The 24,486-nt window shown below is 35.3% G+C and overlaps 2 protein-coding genes across 13 annotated transcripts in view; one reads left to right on the top strand and one right to left on the bottom strand.

Moving 5' to 3' along the window:
* NOL4 (nucleolar protein 4) overlaps positions 1-24,486 on the top strand; it is a 388,522-nt gene that overhangs the window by 229,955 nt on the left and 134,081 nt on the right. The gene's annotated exons all lie outside the window — the stretch shown is intronic.
* Positions 18,906-19,112, bottom strand: LOC105236905 (guanine nucleotide-binding protein G(I)/G(S)/G(O) subunit gamma-10-like). The gene has a single exon (XM_019797921.1). The coding sequence runs from the start codon at positions 19,110-19,112 to the stop codon at positions 18,906-18,908; it is 207 nt and encodes a 68-aa protein (XP_019653480.1).

The raw sequence follows: 24,486 nt of genomic DNA, 5'->3' as shown, positions 1-24,486 counted from the left end.
AACTATTATTTCGTTAAGTGTGTGTTGTGCCCTCTTCTCTCTCTTCTTTTGGGATTTCTATCATGCGAATGTTATGCTTTTGGTGTTGCTGTGTTCCCTTAACCTATTCTCCTTTTTTATTCTTTCTTGTTGCTGTTTAGCTTGGTTGCTTTCCATTACTGTTTCCAAGATCACTGATCCATTCTTTTTCAGTCTCTAATCTGTTGATGATCTAGAAGTTTTATAGCTTATCTTTAGGTCCGTGTACCACTTTGAGTTAAGTTTTGTGAAGTATATAATGACTGTGTCTACATTCATTTTTTTTTTTAATTTTGCCTATGGATGTCTAGTTGTTCCAGCACCATTTATTGTAAAGGCTCTATTTTCTCTATTGTGTTGCCTTACTCCTTTGTCAGAGATCAGTTGACTATATTATGCAGGTCTATTTCTAGACTCAATCTGTTCAATTGACCTATTTATTCTTTCACCAGTATCATGCTGTCTTGACTACTGTAGCTCTAGACTAAATATTGAATTCAGGGAGTGTTAGTTCTCTGACTTTGTTCTTCTTCAATATTGAATTGTCTTTCTGGGTCATATGTCTTTAAATATAAACTTTAAAATCAGTTAGTTGATATTCACAAAATAACTTGGGATTTTAATTGGGACTGCATTGAACTTGATCAAGTTGGGATGAACTGACTTTTTGACAGTATTGAATCTTATGCAAGGAAGATGTTAGACCTCTTATTCAGTCTTTCCTATTTTTTTCAGTTTTGTACTTTTCCTTATATATATCTTACACATATTGTTACATTTGTTCTTAAGTATTTCATTTATTTGAGTGTTAATATAAATTATATTGTGCTTTTAATTTTGAATTCCACCTGTTCATTACGTGTGTATATAGGAAACAAATGACTTTTATATATTAACCTTGTAACCTGCAGCCTTTCTGTAATCACTAATTAGTTCCAGGGGTTTTTTGGTTGATTCTTTACAATTTTCTACATACGCAGTCATTTCATCTATAAACAGAATGTTTTCTTTCTACTTTCCCAATGTGTTTACATTTTATATTTTTCTTGCCTCGCTGCACTAGCTGTGACCTCCACTATGATACTGAAAAGGGGGATGAGAGGGCATATCCTATTATTATTCCTGATCTTATCAGAGAAGCATCTAGTTTCTTAACATTTGAGTATGATGATGTTTGCTGTAGGTTTTTTTGTAGATGTTCTTTATCAAATTGAGAAAGTTTCCCTCTATTCCTAGTGTGCTGAAATTTTTATCATGCATAAGTATTGAATTTTTTCAAATGCTTTTTCTACATCTATTGATATGATTGATATGATTGTGTGATTGGTCTGTTCATGTGATGCATTACCTTAATTGATTTGTGAATATTGAACCCACCTTGCACATCTGAGATAAGCCCAACTTGGTCATGGTTTATAATTCTTTTTATACATTGTTGGATTTATTTTAGTAATATTTTGTTGAGTATTTTTGCATCTGTTTATGAGCATTGTTGATTTGTAATTTTGTCTTTAAGTTTTTCTTTAACTCCAGTTAGTTAACATATAGTGTAATATTAGTTTCAGGTGTACAATACAGTGATTCAACACTTACATGTATCACCCAGTGCTTATCACATAAGTGCATTCCTTAATCCCCATCACCTATTTAACCCATCCCCCATTCTACCTCTCCCCTGGTAACTTGAGAAACGGGAACACTCTTGCCCTGTTGGTGGGAATGGGAACTGGAGCAGTCACTCTGAAAACACTATGGAGTTTCCTCATAAAGTTAAAAATAGAATTACCCTACAATCTAGCAATCACACTATTAAGCTTTTACCCAAAGAATACAAAAATACTAATTTAAAGGGATACATGCACTCCCATGTTTATAACAGTATTATCTACAACAACCAAATTATGGAAACAGCCCAAGTGTCCATTAATTAATGAATGGATAAAGAAGTTGTGGTAAATATACACACAATGGAATAATACTCAGCCATATTGACCATATAATAGTTTGAAAATTTTCAGATATTTAAATATTTATAATTCATTAAATATGCTTCATGAACAAGTAGCTTAGGAACAATATCTAATTTAAACACTGAAGATTTATTTGTATTATGAACCCATCATTCCTTTTTCATGATTCTAAAATCTAAAAGGTTCTCAAAAATAAAAATTTTCTACATAAATTTATGGCAAACTCATTTTTGTCAAAACCTGATCTGAATTGACATGAAGCTACTTTTGGTCTCCATCTATTTCAGTATATTCATGTTTGCTAGAGAAATATTGATATATTTTTATAGTATTTTGAGATATTTCAAACTATGAATATGCTCCACATACTTGATGTAGATATAAAAAATTCTAAGTCTGAAACCTATCTAGAACCAAAGGTTTCCAATAAAAGATTATTTTTTTTTTAAGATTTTATTTATTTATTTGACAGAGAGAGAGAGAGCCAGCTAGAGAGGGAACACAAGCAGGGGGAGTAGGAGAGGAAGAAGCAGGCTCCCAGCAGAAGAGCCCAATGTGGGGCTCGATCCCAGAATGCCGGGATCACGCCCTGAGCTGAAGGCAGATGCTTAACGACTGAGCCACCCAGGTGCCCCCAATGAAAGATTATGAACCTATAATAATATTGTTCTTAATCTTAGAATTCAAGACCTTTCTTTCATAGATGGCATGTTATTGTATAATTAACTAGACATGGAGTCAGACAATATGGTTAGGGCATTTAAATAGGTGTGTAAAAAAGGACTACAAAATTTAATTTATAATTTTAAAGGATAAGATGTGTCTGGCATGTTGTTTGAGCATGAATGAACCTCAAATGCCAATAGGATAACTAACAGAAAACTACTTATTTATCATAGTCTTCTTATGGCCCTTTTATTCTGATTTTTGCATCCAAGGGGAAATGTGGGGTTGATTTTTGTTTTTTAATTTTGTTCCAGAGAACTAAGAACAAGCATGCTTTAATGTCTTTTTGAGTCTTGCTTTTTCAGATTTTACATTTATAGTCAAAGAGTTCATGTCCTTAATATATCAAAACACATTGGTCTACAATCAGCCATTTCCTACACACCTACCTTCAAAAGTAAATATGAAAGGAAAACAGTCCAATCCTTCTGTAAGCCTTTAATTTAGATTCATAGTTTGGATTCTCTCTTTACTCACAATTAAAAACCAATATTGTCCAAGCAATAATCTACAAACTTCTATTAAGCACTTGCTATGTTCTAAGCATTAAGTATTTACAGAGCACATTTAAATTAATAAATAACAAACCCAGGATATCTTGGATGCTTACTATATATCAATAACTGATACAGTCAAAATTCCTCAAGGAATTCCATAAGTTCTAAAGGGAGCTAATATCTTGTAGCAGGAACAGATAAGAAAACAGGGATTTAGCAGATAAGTTTTCCTTATGGGAGAGAAAGAAAAATCTTTGGTAAAGATCTGATGGAATACTATATTGTCTAGATTTTTTTCCCTTGACACCCAAAATCTCCTCATTGGCCAGAATCTGGCCATTTTAAAAATCCTACTCTACCTTCATGATATCCTTTGTATATACTGGTATTGTTCACTTTGATATATGTATATGGAGTATCTAGAAAAGATAGATGTAGTGGAGTAAATATTAGTTTTGGAGTCAGAAAGTATGAGTAGCACATCATTAGGATAGGCAAGACTGCTGTGGGAGCTACTGGTGAGCTACTCACTGATCTTTTTTTTCTTCCTGGGCTCACACACACCTAAACAGCATTTCCTTGTCCCTGTAGTGGAGTTTTGGGCAATGGAAAAAGAGTAGAGACGAAATGTACCAGTTCCAGGACCACCCATAGTAATTTCCCATGCATTATCCTCCTTTCCTTCTCTACCGGCTGGACACAGGATTCCAAGGTCCTAGATTTCCACACATGGAAGACATGTAAGACACTGAGTTATCACATGTGAAGTCCCCACCAGTCACAGAAACCACTTAGGACCTGATCTGAATGAGAAATTAATTCTGTTTAGTCACAGAGATTTGGAGGTTTTTTTAATAGCAGCTAGCATTATATTGACCAATACAGTTATGAACATAAATTTAAGGATAGATTATGTCTGTCACATAGTATTAAAATAACCTCAAACCAGAAGTTACATCAGTTAAATCTTGTGTGCTGTAACATAGTACATATGGGTGGACAGCATTGAAACCAGATTGCAAGGGTTCAAATCAAAGCTTCACCATTCACTCTCATTTTTCTCACCAGTAAAATGAGCATAATAGTATTTACTTCATGGGGTCCTTGTGAGAATGAATTAATATGTGTGACGCATTAAGTACAGAAGTAGAACATAAGTAACATTTATATTGTGGTTATCATTGTCATTATTGATGGTCTTGCTGTTATTTACAACTAGATTTAAAAAAAATGAAACAAGATTAAATATGTAATTTACAAATTTAAAGTACCTTAATAATAGATACCAGTTTTGGAAATTCTACCTTTCAAACCTTCAATTTTTAGTGTCTGAAGCCTAGGCTGTGAAATTTTTACTAAATATTGCTAAAATATTTATACCATCCCTTCCCTTGTGAATAAAAATTGTAATAATGCCTCAAAACCTCTAAAAATATTATAATCATTTGAATTGTCAGTGATGGAATTAATGACTGAGAATTCAATTCACTTTCAAGTGAAATTTAACTCTAAAAAGAAAAAACATTACTCTAAAAACACAAAATTAGCAATTGGGAAAATACATTAACAGTATGCATAACATTTTTCATCTTTTTAAAAGTACTTGAACAAAATCCAATTGATGTTCATGAGACATTTAGAGATCTGATGTCTGCATTTACCTTTTATTTTTTTTAATCAAGAACAAAATGGAGATATTAGAAGATGAATTTTGCCACTCGGGGATTTCCCCTTCAGGGTGATAAGTTAATAACTTTAATAGTTGTGTTTGAAACTTTAAAAGAAGAGTGAAATTAGGGATTCATATTTTTACTAGGTCACAAGACTTCTCTAATATCAGTATATTCTAACCTTATAATAAAAGATAAAATCAATATCCCTAACAACATTTTTGGAAGCTTCAGGAACATAAACTGTGTTGGCTTCTTCCTCTTAAAAGTGGTGTAATCAGAGAAACTTGGAGTTGATAGAAACCTATAATGTCATTCCTACCACATATTTCTATCATTTATATAACAAAAATAAAAGCCTTGACAAATGGGTTAAAGTATATACCAATTCTCTCAGGGGAAGTTCTTTCACATCAAAGTGTATACTAAGTTCAAATAAAGTGTGTTGCTTTTGACTTATGTCTTTTATTCCCAAATGAAATCTGCAGAATAATGGGACAATTTTGTTCCTCAGGAAAAACTTCAGTAACCATTTAGCACACTGAGCATGTGTACCAAGAGACCATTATGAGAATTAGTTGTTCTGCACCCATTTTAGAATGATGGCTTATACTTTCCTCCCCACCTCTACTGCATGAGCATTTATGTAGCCTGACCTATATTTCTCTTTTTTTGACTTGGTATGTGTGCTAATATCCAAGATTAACTGTTCAGTGTTGAATCTCTCTATGATCTCATTGCATGTTTCTGAGGCCCTACATCCTCAAAAAACTGCTTCTCATAGATGGCTTCCTATCATCAATGGATCAAATTGTATTTGATATAAAAAAAAAACCCACATGTGTTTAGGATAGCAGAAGCGATAGCTGTCTTCTCCATCTCTACCTCATCATCTAAAAGTGGAACCCAAACCATACAAACTTTGGAGGAAGCCCACTTTGACTGAAAGACAAATGAGACATGCTTGACTTAAAGGATTTTTTTCTTTTTCCATATCTACTACTGAATGTCTTTTAATAACCCCATGGTATTGCTAGTAAGGAAGGAGAGAGTTGTGAAAATTCAAACATGAGAATTAATCAGAGCAAAGGAAAACAAGTGGTACTCTTTAACTTATGTTTGGTTTTCTTTCCTATACAAATTTTAGACTTTTTTTGTTTTTAAAGATTTATTTATTTGAGAGAGAAAGAATGAGAATGAGAGGGGCAGCGGGGAGAATCTTTCAAGCAGACTCCCCACTTGTGGAGCCAACTCAGGGCTCAGTCCACCACCCATGAGATCATGACCTGAACCGAGACCAAGAGTTGGATGCTTCACTGACTGATCCACCCAGGCGCCCCAATTGTAGAGATTTTTTAATTAAAATATCTTGTGTTTTTGTGTTTTTTTAGAATTGCAAAATACACATAACAAAAAATTACCATCTTAACCATTTTTAAGTATACAGTTCAGTGGTATTAAGTAATGTGCAAATGTCATTAATATCCAAGTCGATAATTCTTTCTTGTCTTGTAAAACTGAAACTCTGTCCCCATTAAACAATAACTTCCTATCCCCCTCTCTCTTCAGCTCCTGGCAACCACTGCTCTAATTTATGTCTGTATGATTTTGACTGTCCAAAGTACATCCTATAAGTGGAATCATACAGTATTTGTCCTTCTGTGACTGGTCGGTTTCACTTAGCATAATGTCTTCAAGTTCATCCATGTTGTAACATGTGACAGTATTTCTTTTTTAGGCTGAGTAATATTTCATTATATGCATGTATCACACTTTCTTTATCCATTTATCCATGGATAGATATTTAGGTTGCTTCCATCTCTTGGCTATTGTGAATAGTGCTGCAATGAACATGGATGTGCAAATATCTCTTTGACACCCTGCTTTCAGTTCTTTTGGATATATACCAACAAGTGGGATTTGAGGATTATATGGTTGTTCTATCTTTAATTTTTTAAGGAACCAACATATTTTTCGTAGCTGTCACAATATTTTATAATCCCACCATCAGTGTACAAGGGTTCATACTTTTCCATATAACCACCAACACTTGTTATTTTCTGGGTTTTCGATAGCAGCCATCCTAAATGGGTATGAGGTGATATTTTATTATAGTTTTGATGTGCATTTCTCTGATTAGTGCTGTTGAGCATCTTTGCATATGCTTGTTGGCCATTTGTATACCAGTTTGGGAAAAATGTCTATTCGATTCCATTTTTGAATTCGTTTAATTTTTTTTTTTTTGAATTGTAGGAGGTTGTGTGTGTGTGTGTTTTGTTTTGAGAGGGAGAGAGAACACGTGAGTGAGGGCAGAGGAGGGGGAGAGAACGTATATTAAGCAGACTCTATGCCCAGCAGAGAGTCCAGTGTGGGGCTTAATTTCACAACCCTGAGATCTTGACCTGACCCAAAATCAAGAATTGGACACTTAACCAACTGAGCCACCCAGATGCCCCTGAGTTGTAGGAGTTCTTAATATATTCGTAGTGTATTTTTAAAACTTGCAGTATATCATGAGTGATTTAATATTTTGGCTAAAAAGTCTTTTTCAAATCAAGTATCCATTTTCTCATCAAAGTTTGGCATTTGTAGCACTCAGGGATTTTAGTGAAGGTGATTAATTGCAGCAGAATGAAGTCTCTGGGAGGGGTGGAACAGTCAGGCTTGGAATCTCCATGGCCAGGAACAATTTTGCAATTTGCATTGCACAAGTCACCTATTGGAAATACTTCAAGACTGAGCATAGGCAGTTGCCCCCTAGAACCATGGATACTGCTACCCTTGGAAATGAACATACAGTTGCCCTCTGGATACCACCTGGTCAGAATAGTTTCTCTACATACTACCTTGTATTTAAAGTTTGTGGTGAGTATGTTTAATAGATGGAGTCTGGATTGGGGCGCCTGGGTGGCACAGCGGTTAGGCATCTGCCTTCGGCTCAGGGTGTGATCCCGGCGTTATGGGATCGAGCCCCACATCAGGTTCCTCCACTGGGAGCCTGCTTCTTCCTCTCCCACTCCCCCTGCTTGTGTTCCCTCTCTCGCTGGCTGTCTCTATCTCTGTCAAATACATAAAATCTTTAAAAAAAAATAGATGGAGTCTGGATTGAGAGTACCCCCATTTTTAAGCCTCTGTGTTGGGAGTTGGGCTCAGTTTGTATAGGGGGGTGTGCCTCAAAAATAGAAAAAAGTGTCAGATGTCTACTGTTTATTTTACTTTGTTCAACCAATATCACAAACTTGCACTTCTAAAAAATCATTTTCCCACATCCTAAAATGCAACAGTTACTAGTAAATGGAAAACACGCTCTTCTTCAACAAAATAAAACCCACTGAAAATTTGATTGTTGTTGTGAAGGAAACCATCAACATAACTAAAATGGAAACTTCAGAATGGGAGAAGACATTTGCAAATTATGTATCTGATAAAGGGTTAGTGTCCAAAGAATTTATCAAACTCAGCATCCAAAAAACAGTCCAGTGAAGAAATGGGCAGAAGACATGAATAGATGTGTTTTTCAAAGACCTATAGATGGCTAACAGACCCATGAAAAGATGCTCAACACCACTCATCATCAGGGAAATACAAATCAAAACTACAATGAGATATCCCCTCACACCTATCAAAATGTCTAAAATTAACACAGGAAACAACAGATTTTGGTGAGGATATGACTAAAGGGGAACCCTCTTACACTGTGATGGGAATGCAAACTGGTGAAGCCACTCTGGAAAACACTATGGAGGTTCCTCAAAAAGTTAAAAATAGAACTACCCTACAACGCAGAAATTACACTACTAGGTATTTACCCAAAGGATACAAAAATACTGATTTGAAGGGATACATGCACCCCAATATTTACAGCAACATTAACAATGGCCAAATTATGGAAAGAGACTAAACATTCAACAGCTGATGAATGGGTAAAGAAGATGTGGTATATACACAATGGTATATTACTTGGCCATCAAAAAGATTGGAATCTTGCCATTTGCAATGGCATGGACAGAGCTAGGGTGTATTATGCTAAGCGAAATAAGTCCGAGAAAGACAAATACCATATGATTTCACTTATATGTGGAATTTAAGAAACAGAACAGATGATTATAAGGGAAGGGAAGAAGAGAAAGTGAAGCAAGACTTAAAAGACTCTTAAATTTAGATACCAAACTGAGGGTTGCTGAAGGTGAGGTGGGTGGGGGATGGCACTTGTGATCAGCCCTGGGTGTTATATGTAACTGGTGAATCACTAAATTCTCCTGAAACTAACATCACTGTATATGCTAACTAACCAGAATTTAAATAAAAACTTGAAACTACCAAAATAAGTTTCATTGTTCGTATGACTGGTTTCAAACCTAGGATCTCTAAGATATGTTCATTGATTTTCTCCATTTCATTTCATCATGGTCGCATCTTGTAACAGGTAGTTTAAACTATTGCCAAAAGTTCATAAATGAATTTGAATTGCTATAGTAGTAATTATTAAAAGTTTACTGTGTACACACCAAAAAGACAGTTTGTAAACTGGGAGCACTCAAAACCTGGAATGAGGCTCGGGTATATTTTTATAAAGCAGCTTATGTAGTGAGGACTGCTCATGTAGTGACTGTTTATTCACAGTGATTGGTTATACTATTAGAATTTTCTTAAATGAGGAAATTGGTTAGTGATTACCTCATACCAATTTTGGGGGCCAGTTAAGTTTCACCAATGATTTTTAGAGACATAAGTAAAAAATGAGCCATTTGTAAAATGAAGTTAAGCTTTGCTTGTATGACTGACCTGGTTTTGTCTGCTCAGAACTGTCAGGTCTGCTCTCTTACTTAATTTTGATTTGAATGTTATAAAGTTACCAGACCTAAAACACTCTCTATAAAACAATGGGGGAAAAGAAGGGATTCACCGTCATCACTTCTGGGTGCACTTGAGTTACAGTAGCTATACCAGCGTAGGGAGAACTCCCAGGAATTATTCTAACACCAACTGTCCTGACATTAATCCACAAGGTGTTTATAGTCACATATCCTGATTTGGACACGTACTGCCGTTCTTGGTACCAGAAATATATGGGAAATGGAGATGGGAGAAAGAAGGATTGAATTGTTTGCAGCCACAATTTAAATAGTTGAGCATTCTTCTAATAATCACATATGTAAAACAAAAGATTTGCTTCTTAATGATAATGAACCAAAATTAAAGGTCTGTCCTTTGAAGAACATACTCAATAAGCCTAATATATATATACATATATAGATATATGTATATATATACACCTATATTTTAAAGATCTTATTTATTTGACAGAGAGACATAGCCAGCGAGAGAGGGAACACAAGCGGGGGGAGTGGGAGAGGAAGAAGCAGGCTCCCAGTGGACCAGGGAGCCTGATGTGGGGCTCTATCCCAGGACCCTGGGATCACGTCCTGAGCTGAAGGCAGACGCTTAACGACTGAGCCACCCAGGCACCCCTATTTTTTTCTTTTTCTTGGGAATCGCATCAGAATTCTTTTTTTTTTTTAAAGATTTTATTTATGTATTTGACAGAGACAGCCAGCGAGAGAGGGAACACAAGCAGGGGAGTGGGAGAGGAAGAAGCAGGCTCATAGCAGAGGAGCCTGATGTGGGGCTCGAACCCAGAATGCCTGGATCACGCCCTGAGCTGAAGGCAGATGCTTAACCACTGTGCTACCCAGGCGCCCCCAAATTCTTTTGTATGACATAAACCTAGCAGATCTAGGAATAGCTAATGTATCTACAGGCGAAGGTACTTGTATTCATCTCACTTATCAAATTGGACCTTAGCATACTACATCAAGCATACAATCTGTCCAGATGAGACCTGGAAGTTTCAGAAGAAATGGCAAGCAAAGTTGTCATTGATTGACAAGCTGAAATAGCTTGAAGAAGTAAGTTTTCCAGCAACAAAACTCTATATAAATTCATCAAGAACTTCAATGTATATGATAAAAGGACAATGTGATAATATAGTTATGTGGTTCAAAATAACATGGAAGTGACTTAAAAATGTATATGTTGTAATTATAGATTAATTTTATATATTCAGAATTCTTGATCATTCCACAATTCTTATATAAAGGAAAGGAAGTCTTCTATTAAAAATCCAAAAGAGAACTATTGGTAGGAGCTCCAAAATGTCAGCGTGTCAAAAACTGTTGTTAAAAACAAGTCTGATGGTCAAAATTATAAAAATAAGAAAGAGTGACAAAAAATAATGATGAAAATAACAGAAGAGAGAAAGATAGTGAGATTCAAGACCCTTTCAAACAGGAAACAACATAAAGGAAAGATTAAAATAATAAAAACACAATTTGTTAGGGTAACACATAAATGTCAGCAGTTTCATTTTGACTTTGATAAACACTGTGATATTTCATTATGGTATTTTAGGATGAATTGATTCTATTCAGTATAGTTGTAAAAAGGGCTTTTTTCTCTCTTAAATCTTGATCAAATATTATTTAAAGAGATTCAACAGTATATTGACAAAAATAAATTCTTTACAAACATTTTATGGAAAAAAATAAAAGTGTTAAAGTGATGAGATACTGCCCAGTTTATTTGATAACCAAAGGTCATATATACTATTTTGCTTGTGAACTATTTTGAATAGGATAGACATTATGTACTGGGGTTTATAAAATGGATAAAAATCTTAAGAAAAAATATTTAAAAATCTTAAATTTTATGAAGATTTTATGGAGCTCATGATGGTAATGGTTATTTGGATTACACGTGAAGAAAATAAAAATGCACTAGCGTCTCAAAGTGTGTTCCCCAGACTTGCAGTGAGTGTTTGTGTCCTTCTGAAATTCCTGTGTTGAAATCCCAACCTTCAGTGTGATACTAAGAGGTGGGGCTTTGGAGAGGTGATTAAGTCTTGAGTGTGGAACTCTCATGAACCTGAGAGTGCTTTTGCCCCTTCTGCTATGTGAGGACCTAGGGAAAAGATTACTGTCTATGAACCAGCAAGTAGGCCTCATCAGACATCAAATCTGCCGGCGCCTTGATCTTGGACTTCCCAATGTCCGGCACTGTGAAAAATATATGTTTATTGTTAAGTCATTCGTCAGTAGTATTTTTGATGTCGCAGCCCAAACAGACTAAGACTAGCTACATCTGCATTACTTGGGTATGTAGTAGAAATTCTAATTTATGGGCCTCACTCCAGACCTACTATATGAGGTACAACTTTTTTTTTTTTCAACTTGAAGCATAATATAAAATACTAGTTTCAGGAGTACAACACAGTCATTTGAAAATTGTATACATTATGAAATTCTCACCACAATATGTATAGTTATCATATTATCTTACATTATAACAATATTATTGATTATACTCCTTATGCTGTACTTTGTATCCCCCTGACTTATTTATTTTATAACTGAAAGTTTGTACCTCTTATCCCTTTTACCTATTTTGCCCATCCCTCTACCCATCACCTTCTGACAACCACAAGTTCTTTGAATTTGGGTCGCTTGGTTTTTGTTTGTTCATTTGTTCTTTTTAGATTACATATATAAGTGAAATTGTATTTGTCCTTCTCAGTCTTATTTCACTTAGCATAATACCTTTTAGATGCATCTGTGCGATAACAAACGGCAAGATTTTATTTTTTATTATGGAGGAGTAATCTTCCATTGTACATATATAGACACACTATATCCTCTTTGTCCTTTCATCTGTTAGTGGATACTCAGATTGCTTCCATATCTTGGCTATTATAAATAATGTGGCAATAAACATAGGGGTGCATGTATCTTTTTGAATTAGTGTTTTAATTTTTTTTCAGATAAATACCCAGAAGTGAAATTACTGAATCATATGGTATTTCTACTTTTAATTTTTTGAGGAACCTCTATACAGTTTTCCATAGTGGTTGCACCAGTTTACCTTCCCACCAACAGTACATGAGGGTTCCCTTTTTACCAAACTTTATTTCCTGTCTTTTTGATACTAGCCATTCTAATAGGTGTGAGATGCTATCTCATTGTAGTTTTAATTTACATTTTCCTGATGATTAGTGATGTTGAGCATCGTTTTATGTACCTCTTGGCCATCTGTGTGTCTTCTTTGAAAAAAACGTCTATTCAGATCTTCCACCCATTTTTAGTAGAATTGTTTGGTGTTGAGTTGTATGAGTTCTTTATATACTTTGGATATTAACTCCTTATTGAAAATATCATTTACAAATATGTTCTTCCTTTCAGTAGGTTGCCTTTTTGTTTTGTTGATGGTTTCTTTCACAGTGAAAAAGCCTTTTAGTTTCATATAGTCTGAATTGTTTATTTTTGCTTTTGTTTCCCTTGCCTGAGGAGACATGAAGAAAAATATTAAGACCAATGTCTAAGAGTTTACTGCCTATGTTTTCTTTTAGGAGTTTTAAGGTTTTAGGTATTACATGAAAGACCTATATGAAGAAAATTGAGACAGTGATGAAAGAATTTCAAGCTGACATAAATAGATGGAAAGGTATACCATGTTCATGGATTGGAAGAATATTGTTAAGATGCCCATATTACCCAAAGTGATCTAAAGGTTCAATGCAATCCCTATAAGATACCGATGACATTTTTCACAGAACTAGAACAAATAACCCCAAAATTGTATGGATCCACTAAAGACCATGAAATAGCCAAAGAAATCTTGAGGAAGAAGAACAAAGCTGGAAGTAACACAATCCCAGATTTAAAACCATACTATGAAGCTATAGTAAACAAAACAGTACAGGCACAAAAATAGACACAAAGTTAATCTAAACTGACTAGAGAGTCCAGAAATAAATACATTCTTTTGTGGTAAATTAATCTATGACAAAGGAATAAAAAGTAGATGATGGGATAAGACAGTTTCTTCAATATTTGGTGCTGGGAAAACTGCACCGCTACATTCAAAAAAATGAAACAACCATTTTCTTACATCAGATTTTTTATATCCTTGGTTAAATTTATTCCAAAGTATTTCATTTTTTGATATAATTATAAATGGGATTGTTTTGATAATTTCTCTTTCTGATACTTCATTATTAACGTATGGAAATGCAACAGATTGATGTATATTAATTTTGTATACTGCAAATTTACTAAATTCAATTATTCTAATAGATGTAGCTTTAGTACTATAGCTAGGACTTCCACTACTATGTTGAATAAAAGAGTTGAGAGTGGACATCTGTGCCTTGTTTCTGATCTTAGAGGAAAAGCTTTCAGCTTTTCACCAATGAGTAGAATATTAGCTGAGAGTTTTTCATATATGGCCTTTATTATGTTGATAAATGCTTCCTCCAAATGTACTTTGCTGAGATTTTTAGCATGAATGGATGTTGAATTTTGTCACATGCTTTTTCTGCATCTATTCAGCTGATCTCATGTTTTTTATCCTTTATTTTTTTTAATGTGTATCATGTTAAGTGATTTGTGGATATTGAACCATTATTTAATCCTGGAATAAATCTCACTTGATCATTGTGAACAATCCTTTTAATGTAATGTAGAATTCAATTTGCTAATATTTTTTGAGGATTTTTGTATCTATGTTCATCAGGGATATTGATCTGTAATTATTTTTTTATAATGTCTATCAGGTTTTGGTATCAGGGTAGTGCTGGTTAGAAAGAATTAGTATTACTTTCTCTTGTATTTCTTGGGAATAGTTAAGAAAGGTCAGTATTATTTACTTTTTTCTCTTTCCATAGGCTTTTTTTTGGGTTGTAGTTTAAAGTTTTTATTTAAATTTCAGTTAACATGTAGTGTAATATTAGTTTTGGGAGTAGAATTTAGTGATTTATCACTTACATAAGACACCCAGTGCTTATCACAAGTGCCCTTCTTAATACTCACCACCCATTTAAACCATACCCCTGCCTACCTCCCCTCCAGCAACCCTCAGTTTGTTCTCTATATTTAAGAAGTCTTTTATGGCTTGCTTCCCTTTCTCTTTTTCTCTTCCCCTATATTCATCTGTTTTGTTTCTTAAATTCCACATAGAGTGAAATCATATGGTATTTGTCTTTCTCTGACTTTCGCTTAGTACAATATGCTTTAGCTCTATCCACGCCATTGCAAATGGCAAGAGTCCATTCTTTTTGATGGCCAAGTAATATTCCACACCACACACACACACACACACACACACACACACACACACACACACATTCTCTATCCATTCATCAGTTGATGGATGTCTGGGCTCTTTCCATGATTTGTCCATTGTTGATAATGCTGCTTTAAACATCAGGATGCATGTACCCCTTCAAATCAGTATTTTTGTGTCCTTTGGGTAAATACCTACGAAGGTAATTTTTGGGTCATAGGGTAGTTCTATGTTTAACTGTTGAGGAATTCCATAGTGTTTTCCAGAGCGGCTTCACCAGTTTGCATTCCCATCAACAGTGTAAGAGGGTTCCCTTTCTCTTCATCCTCACCAAAATCTGTTGTTTCCTGTGTTATTTAATTTTAGCCATTCTAACAGGTGTGAAGTGGTAGCTCATTGTATGTTTGATTTGTATTTCCCTAATGATGAGTGATGTCGTGTATCTTGTCATAAGTCTGTTAGCCATCTGGATGTCTTCTTTGGAAAAAAGTCTATTCATGTCTTCTGCCTATTTTTTAACTGGATTTTGAGTGTTGAGTTTGATGAGTTATTTATGTATTTCAGATGCTAACCCTTTAGCAGATACATAATTTGCAAATAACTTCTCCCATTCTGAAGTTTGAATTTTAGTTGTGTTGTTTCATTTGCTGTGCAGAATCTCTTATCTTGATGAAATCCCAATAGTTTATTTTTACTTTTGTTTCCCTTGCATCAGGAGATGTATCTAGTAAGAAGTTGCTATGGCTGATGTTAAAGAGGTTATGGCCTGTGATCTCTAGAATTTTGATGGTTTCCATCTCACATTTAGGTCTTTCATCCATTTTGAATTTATTTTTGTGTATGGTGTAAGATAGTGGTCCCATTTCATTCTTTTGCCTGTTCCTGCCCAGTTTTCCCAGCACCATTTGTTGAGGGGACTTTCTTTTTTTCCATGGGATATTCTTTCCTGCATTGTTGAAGATTAGTGGGTCCATTTCTGGGTTTTCTTTCTTTTTTTTTTTAAGATTTTATTTATTTATTTGACAGAGATAGAGACAGCCAGCGAGAGAGGGAACACAAGCAGGGGGAGTGAGAGAGGAAGAAGCAGGCTCATAGCGGAAGAGCCTGATGTGGGGCTCAATCCCATTACACCGGAATCACGCCCTGAGCCGAAGGCAGACGCTTAACCGCTGTGCCACCCAGGCGCCCCCATTTCTGGGTTTTCTATTCTGTTTTATTGATCTGTGTGTTTATTTTTTGCCACTACCATAATATCCTGATTAGTACAGCTTTGTAATATAACTTGAAGTCCAGAATTGTGATGCTTCCAGCTTTGCTTTTCTTTTTCAAGATTGCTTTGGCTATTCAGGGTCTTTTGTTTGTTGGATTGTTTGTTGTAGCTCTGTGAAAAATGCTGGTGGAATTTTGATAGGGATTGCATTAAATGTGTAGAATGCTTTTGGTAGTACAGACGTTTTAACAATATGTGTTTTTCCAGTCCATGAGCCTGAAATGTTTTTTTCATTTCTTTGTGTCATCTTCAATTTATTTCATAAGCGTTCTGTAGTTTTCAGAATACTTTTACCTCTTTGGTTAGGTTTATTCCTAGGTATCTTATGGATTTTTGTGCAATAGTAAATAGGATCGATTCCTTGATTTCTCTTTCTGCTTCATTTTGATGTACAGAAACACAACAGATTCTGTATATTGATTTTTGTTTCCTGCAACTTTACTGAATTTGTGTATCAATTCTAGCAATTTTTTGGTAGAATCTTTCAGGTGTTCTACATAGAGTGTCATGTCATCTGCAAATAGTGAATGTTTGACTTCCTCCTTGCTGACTTGGATGCCTTTTATTTATTTTTGTTTTCTGATTGGTGAGGCTAGGACTTCCAATACTGTGTTAAATAACAGTCGTGAGAGTGGGCATGCCTTTCTTGTTCCTGACCATAGAGGAGAAGCTCTGTTTTTCCCCATTGAGGATTATATTAGCTATGAGTTTTTTTGTAAATGGCTTTCATGTTGTTGAGGTGGTATGTTCTCCTTATTTATTTCTACTTTGTTAAGGGTTTTTATCAAGAATGGGTGCTGTATTTTATCAAATGCTTTTTCTGCATCTGTTGAGAGGATCATATGATTCTTTTCTTTTATTAATGTGGTATACTACATTACTGATTTGTGAATATTGAATCACCTTGCAACCCAGGAATAAATCCCACTTGATCATGGTGAATGATTCTCTTAATGTGCTGTTGGATTTGGTTTCTTAGTGTTTTGTTGGGAATTTTCACATCCATGTTTATATGGATATTGGCCCATAGTTCTCTTTTTTAGTACTGTCTTTGTCTGGTTTTGGAATTAGGGTAATTCTGGCCTCGTAGAATGAGTTTGGAAGTTTTCCTTCCATTTCTATTTTTTGGAATAGTTTGAGAAGAATAGGTAGTAACTCTTCTTTAAATGTTTGGTATAATTCCCCTGTGAAACCATCTGGCTGGCCCTGGACTTCTGTTTATTGGGACTCTTTTTGTTTGATGTTTTTATTTTGTTTTTAACTAAACAGAAATTTTATTTCCAAGCTCATCAAAGATTATTACAAACACGAATAAAGAATTCTTTTAAAAGTGTCCCAAATTAGAGGTGCCTGGGTGGCTCAGTCAGTTAAGCATCTGACTCTTGAGTTTGGCCAGGTCATGATCTCAGTGTCATGAGATTGAGCCCAAGTTGACTCCATGCTGAGCATGGAGCCTGCTTAAGATTCTCTTTCTCCCTCTCCCTCTGCTCTTCCCCACCCCACTCTCACAAGCTCTCACTCACCCATGTAAAAAAAAAAAAAATTAAGTGTCCAAAATTGAATCAAAGGGACATCATCAAAGTAAAACACACTTGCAACATTAAGAATTCATTTAGTTGTAGTATTTCAGCCTATTTCATTTTTAATCATTTGCCATGTTCTGAAGATCTCATTGAAACATTTTTTTAAAGACATGAAATAGGGGTGCCTGGGTGGCTCAGTCAGGTGTCAGACTCTTGACTTCAGCTCAGGTCATGATCTCAGGGCTGTGAGAGTGAGCCCTGCATCAGGATCCATGCTCCTCTCAGAATCCGCTTAAGATTCTTTCTCTCTCCCTCTTTGCCTGCCCCTTCTTGCACTCACACTCTCTCACTAAAATAAATAAGTAAATCTTTTAATTTTCAAAGATATGATGTAATGGTTTTTTTTTTTTTTTAAGTACAACGACAACTATAAAGTAGAGGAACTTAAGACAGACCAAATCTGCTTCATACACATGAAGGGGCAATCTAATACACAACACAACATGAATCTTTCCAAACAAGTTTGCTAAGAAATAGCTTCCATGTTTATAGTTACAAATAAAACAATCTTCTCATTTAGAAAAATGTAGACATCCTTTGATTATTAAAACCTATTAATGATTAATAAAGCCCCAGTTTTATATTTGCTTATCTTCATTTAGAAACTAAATTCATGAGAAAAGAACAAGTTTTGTTATGCTATAAAAACCTTTGGAATAACAAATTACACATATTCAATTTTTTAACAAGCAAAAATGTTTCCTTCCCAAAATGTAAACATCAAGTAAATAAAACAAATACTCCAGATATAGAAACACAAGTAATTTGCTTATGAAACAGGTTTATTTGGGGGTAAGATTTTTGTTTGTCTTAAATGTAAAAGTACTTTACCAAGAGTTGGCCATTATTATTTAAAGTCTACTCCTTCACCCAGTTGCCTTATCTAAGTAGAAACTCATCAATCTCTATAGAATTTTGGCTATAGGAGCAGGCCACAGGAGAGGTCTAAAATAGCTAAAAGTCATTTGGTTGGAGAAGAGTGTTTTCTTGAAACTTGGAGGCAGTTCTTCATCACTTTGTGCTTAAAACATTCCTTAGTCAACTTCCTACAGCCTTTAGGGTAAAGCACAGAATCTGGGCTTCTGGAAGCGGTTGCTTCTAGCTGGAATACCTACCAGCAGGGCATCCCTGCAGACATTCTGCATGCAATACTCTTGAAGCTCTGCAGCTGCCTGGAAGACCTTGATCTTCTCCATGTTGGCCTCCAGCTTGAGCTGCTCCACCAGGTGCTGCATGGCATTCATCCTGGCCCTGGAAGACATGGCACCAGTGGCACTGGGCTCTAGAGTGGGGGAGCTGGGCTGCAGGAGCCATGAGGCTGTTGGAAGATTTTTTGTTAAACCTTCAATTTCTTTTCTGGCTATGAGTCTGTTCAAGTTTTTTATTTCTTCCTGTTTTGGTTTTGGTGTTTTATATGTTTCTAGCAATTTATCCATTTCTTCCAGATTGCCCAATGTGTTGGCATATAATTTTTCATAATATTCTCTTATGATTTTATTTCTGTGGTGTTGGTTGTGATTTCTCCTCTTCCATCTGTGATTTTATGTATTTGCATCCTTTCTCTTATCTGGTTGATAAGTCTGTGTACTAATTTACCGATTTTATTTTTTCAAAGAACCAGCTCCTGGTTTCGTTGATCTGTTCTACTGGGTTTTTCTTGTTTCTATATAATTTATTTCTGCTCTAATCTTTATTATTTCCCTTCTTATGCTGGCTTTCAGCTTCATTTGTTGTTCTTTTTCTAGCTCTTTTAGCTATAAGGTTAGGTTGTGTATTTGAGATTTTTCTTGCTTCTTGAGGTAGACCTGTATTGCTATATGCTTCTGTCTTCTGACTGCTTTTGCTGTACCCCAAATGTTTGGGACCATTGCGTTTCCATTTTCATTTGTTTTCATGTATTTTTTTAATTTAATTTTTCTTTAGTTTCTTGGTTGACCTTTCATTATTTAATAGGATGTTCTTTACTCTTCATGTATTTCCACATTTTTTTCGTGATTGACTTCGTTTCATAGCACTGTGGTCAGAAAATATGTATGGTATGATCTCAGTCTTTCTGAACTTGTTGAGGCCTGATTTGTGACCTGTATGTGATCTGTTCTGGAAAATGTTCCAGGTGCACTTGAAAAGCAAATGTGTATTATGCTTTAGGAGGAAATATTCTGAATATATCTGTTAAGTTCATCTGGTCCAGTGTGTCATTCAAAGCCACTGTTTCCTGTTTGATTCTCTGCTTAGATGATTGCCCATTGATATAAGTGGGGTATTAAAATCCCCTACTATTATTGTATTATTATCAGTGAGTTCCTTTATGTTTGTTATTGTTTTATATATTTGTGTGCTCCCAAGTTGGGGACATAAATATTTATAATTGATAGATTTTGTTGGATAGAACCCTCTATTATGATATAGAGCCCTTTTTCATCTCTTGTTAAAGTTTTTGTTTTAAAAATCTAGTTCTCCTGATATAAGCATTGCTGCTCCAACTTTCTTTTGATGTCCATTTGGATGGTATGTGTTTCTTCATCCCCTCACTTTCAAGCTGCAGGTGTCTTTTGATCTAGAATGAGCCTCTTGGAGGCAGCATATAGATGGATCTTGTTTTTCACTTTTTTTGTTTTTTTTAAATCCGTTCTAATACCCTATGTCTTTTGATTGGATCATTTAGTCCATTTACATTCAGAGTAATTATTGATAGATAATGTATTTAGTGCCTTTTTTTACTTGTTTTGTAATTGTTTTTGGAGATTTTCTCTGTTCCTTTCTAATCTTTATTGCTTTTGGCCTTTCTTTCCCACTCCAAGTGTCTCCTTTAATATTTCCTGCAGGGCTAGTTTAGTGGTCATGGAATCCTTTAGTTTGTATTTGTCTAGGAAACTAATCTTTGTCTCTCTTTCTATTTTGAATGATAGCCTTACTGAATATGCAGACTTGCTGCATATTTTCCCCATTCAGCATGTTGTCAGTATATCATGCCACTCTCTTCTGGCCTGCAAAATTTCTGTGGAGAGATCTGCTGCTAACCTCATTTGTCTTCCCTTGTAAGTTAGGGACTTCTTTTTTGTCTTGCAGCTTTTAGGACTTTTTCTTTATCTCTGTGCCTTGCAAATTTAACTATATTATGTCTTTGTGTTGGCCTGCTTTGTTGATTTTGGTGGGAGTTCTCTGTACCTCCTGGATTTGGAAGTCTGTTTCCTTCCCCAGATTAGGAACGTTTTCAGCTATAATTTCCTTAAATAAACCTTTCACCCCTTTTACCCACTCTTCTTCTCCTGGGACTCCTATGATATGAATGTTATGCTTTATGGAGCCACTTATTTCCCTAAAACCACATTCATATTCCAAGATTTTTCTTTCTCTCTTTTGTGCACCCTCATTTTTTCCCCATAATTTTATCTTCTGTACCACTTATTCATTCCTCTTCTTCCATCCTTGTCAATTTTGAATCTCAGTTATTGGATTTTTCATTTCAGCCTGTTTAGTTTTTAGCTCTTTTATCTCTGTGGTAAGGGACTCCCTCGTGTTTTCTATGCTTTTCTTAAGCCCAGCTAGTATCCTTTTGATTGTTGCTTTAAATTCTGGATTAGGCATATTACTTATATATGTTTTGATTAGATCCCCGGCTGTGACCTTTTCATGTTTTTTTTCTTTTGGGATGAATTCCTCCATCTCGGCATTTTGTCTAGGTCTCTGTCTTCTTCTCTGTGTTAGAAAAGCCTGTTAGGTTTGCTGCTTCTAAAAGTAATGGTTGTATGAAGAAGCAGTCATATATTGTCCAGGATCTGACACTTCAGGAAGAGGGCAAGGGAAAGAAATGGCACCAGCCAGGTCCTTCGTTCCTGGAGAGTGGAGTTCACACTTGCCACTATTAGGGAAGCCTTTCCAGAAGAGTGAACAATTTTCCCTCTGGTGTCCCAGACATCAGTCATATCACATATCACATATACATTCTTACTCTCTCCCCTTCCCACATTCTATATGTATGATGTCATATTTTACCTACTGCCTTCGCACTGTCTGCCCAGGTTACTTGCCTGCCTGGAGTAGCACAGTGCACTTTGGTCTCTATCGCAGCCAGGCCTGCTGAGTTTTAAAACTCCAAACTTTAAGGACCTGGTGTGGTAAGACCTATGCTGGTCTTCTGGAGGACAGTCTTACCACATCAGGACTGATGGAAGTTTGACCCAGAAGTGTACTTATACCAGAGTGCATGATCATGGGTTTTGCAGCAAAGCTCAGTAAAGAGCCAGTGTCCAGGTTAACCACCCTCAGCAGGTGTCTCTGCACCTATGCTGAGAGGTGGGGGTGGGAAATGGCACCTGCCAGGTCCTTTTTCCCTGGAGAGACAATGCCATCTCTTTCAGATGCTCTCCACAAAGGCGGAACCATCTCTCCCAGTGTGTCTTAGGTGATCCTCAGATCACTGTAGTCCCCTCAGGGCTCTATACCAGCCCTTCTCTGGACCTCTAAAACTACAGTCTTTGAGCCCCGCTGGTTGCAAAAACTCATGAAAGTCAGCCCCTCTCATTTTTCCAGTGTTTTCCTTGTGTAGTTCCACGTGCGCTCTTATCTCTCTCCCCCCCCCAACCAGGGCTCTCTCTCCTCTACAGTACCTGTGATTGATCCATTTATCCCCCAAACCATGTCTCTGCACCTCCCACCTTCCATGATGTGGTCTCTTCCCCTCCTCTTGTTGACCAGTTTGTTCTGTCAGTCCTCAGATCAATTTCTTGGGTATTCTGAATGATTTTATATTTATCTAGCTGTGTTTGAGGGATGAGGCAAACCTAGGGTCCTCCTACTACACCATCTTAGCTCCTCCCACCTGAGGAAGGTCATTATTAACTCTTCCTTAAATGTTTGGTAGAATTTACCTGTAAAGCCTTCTTGGCCTGGACTTGTTTGTTAGGAGTTTCCTATTACTAGTAACAAAAGTGAATCTGTAATCAGTCTGTTTAGACTTTCTATTTCCTTCTGGTCCAGTCTAAGAAGATTGACTGTTTTTAAGAATTTATCTATTTCTTCTACATTTTATAATTTGTTGACATATAATTTTTTGAGGTAGTTTATGTAATCCTTTGTATTTCTGTGGTGTTGGTTGTAACTTCTCTTTCAGTTGTGATTTTGAGTCTTCTCTTTTCTTAAAGTGTGGTTAAAGGTTTGTGCATTTTATCTTTCCCAAGAACCATTGGTAATTTATATTCTTTTAGTCTCTATTTCATTTAATTCTGCTTCATTCTCTTATTTTTTTTTTCCTTCTCCTAACTTTGGGTTTTTTTCCTTTTTCCTTTAGGTGTAAGGTTAAATTGTTAGAGATTTCTTTTGTTTCTTGAGGTGGGCCATAAGAAACAAAACTTCTTAGAACTATTTTTGCTGCATCCCAAAGATTTTTTTGTGTTATGTTTTCATTTGTTTTTGTCTCAAGATTTTTTTTTTATATTTATTCTTTGATTTCTCCATTGACATATTGGTTATTTAGTAACATGTTGTTTAGCCTCCATATATTTTTGTTTTTTCCATTTTTTTTTTCTTGTGATTGATTTCTAGTTTAATGCCATTTGGGCAAAAAAGATGCTTGATTTGATTTCAGTCTTTTAAAAGTTATTAATAACTGGTTTGTGGACTAACATGATCTGTCCCAGAGAATGTTTCATGTGTAGTTGAGAAGAATGTATGTTCTGTTCATTTTGGATAGAATGTTCTGTAATCTATTAAGTCCATCTGGTCTAATGTGTCATTCAAAACAACTGTTGCCTTACTGATTTTCTGTCTGGATGATCTATCCATTGATGTAAGTGGGGTGTTAAAGTCCCTACCACTATTGTATTATGTGAGTTTCTCCCTTTATATCTCTAATTGGTGTTCCTACATGGGTGCACAGATACTTAAAAGGTTATGTTCTCCTTTTAGATTGATCCCTGTGTAATTATGTAATACCCTTCTTTTCCTCTTATGGCAATCTTGTTTTAAAGTCTATTTTGTCTAACATAAGTATTGCTACCCTACCTCTTTTTTTTGGGGGGGGGGTCCTATTCAGTCACCCTGTGTTGTTGATCGAAACATTTAGTCCACTTACATTTAAAGTAATTGTTGATAGGTATGTACTTATTATCCCTTTCTTAGTTGTCTTCTCGTTGTTTTTGTAATTCTTCTCTGTTCTTTTCATCTTCTCTTGCTTTCTTCTCTTGTGATAACTCTCCTTAGTCTTATGCTTGAATTGCTTTATCTTTATTTTTTTGTGTATCTATTATAGGTTTTGGTTTGTGGTTACCGTTAGGTTCATATATAATAACATATGTTGCTAGCAGTAGGTTCATATATAACAATATATGTATATAGCAGTCTATATTATGTTGATGGTTATTTAAGTTCAAATGCATTCTAAATACACTACATTCTTACTCTCTCCCCTTCCTACATTCTATATATATATATATATATATATAGTCATATTTTACATATTTTTATTTTGTGTATCCCTTAACTAATTTTTGTAGATATAATTGATTTTACTACTTTTGTCTTTTAACCTTTATACTAGCTTTGTAAGTGATTAATCTACTACCTTTACTATATATTTGCTTTTACCAGTGAAATATTTTCTTTTCATATGTATATATATAAATATATTATATATAT

The sequence above is a fragment of the Ailuropoda melanoleuca genome, chromosome 14, assembly GCF_002007445.2.
Source record: "Ailuropoda melanoleuca isolate Jingjing chromosome 14, ASM200744v2, whole genome shotgun sequence".
NCBI lineage: Eukaryota > Metazoa > Chordata > Mammalia > Carnivora > Ursidae > Ailuropoda > Ailuropoda melanoleuca.
This window is presented reverse-complemented; position numbering and strand designations above follow the sequence as displayed.

Excerpts from the sequence above, each read along its gene's own strand:
- LOC105236905 (XM_019797921.1), bottom strand. The coding sequence starts at position 19,112 with ATGTCTTCCAGGGCCAGGATGAATGCCATGCAGCACCTGGTGGAGCAG.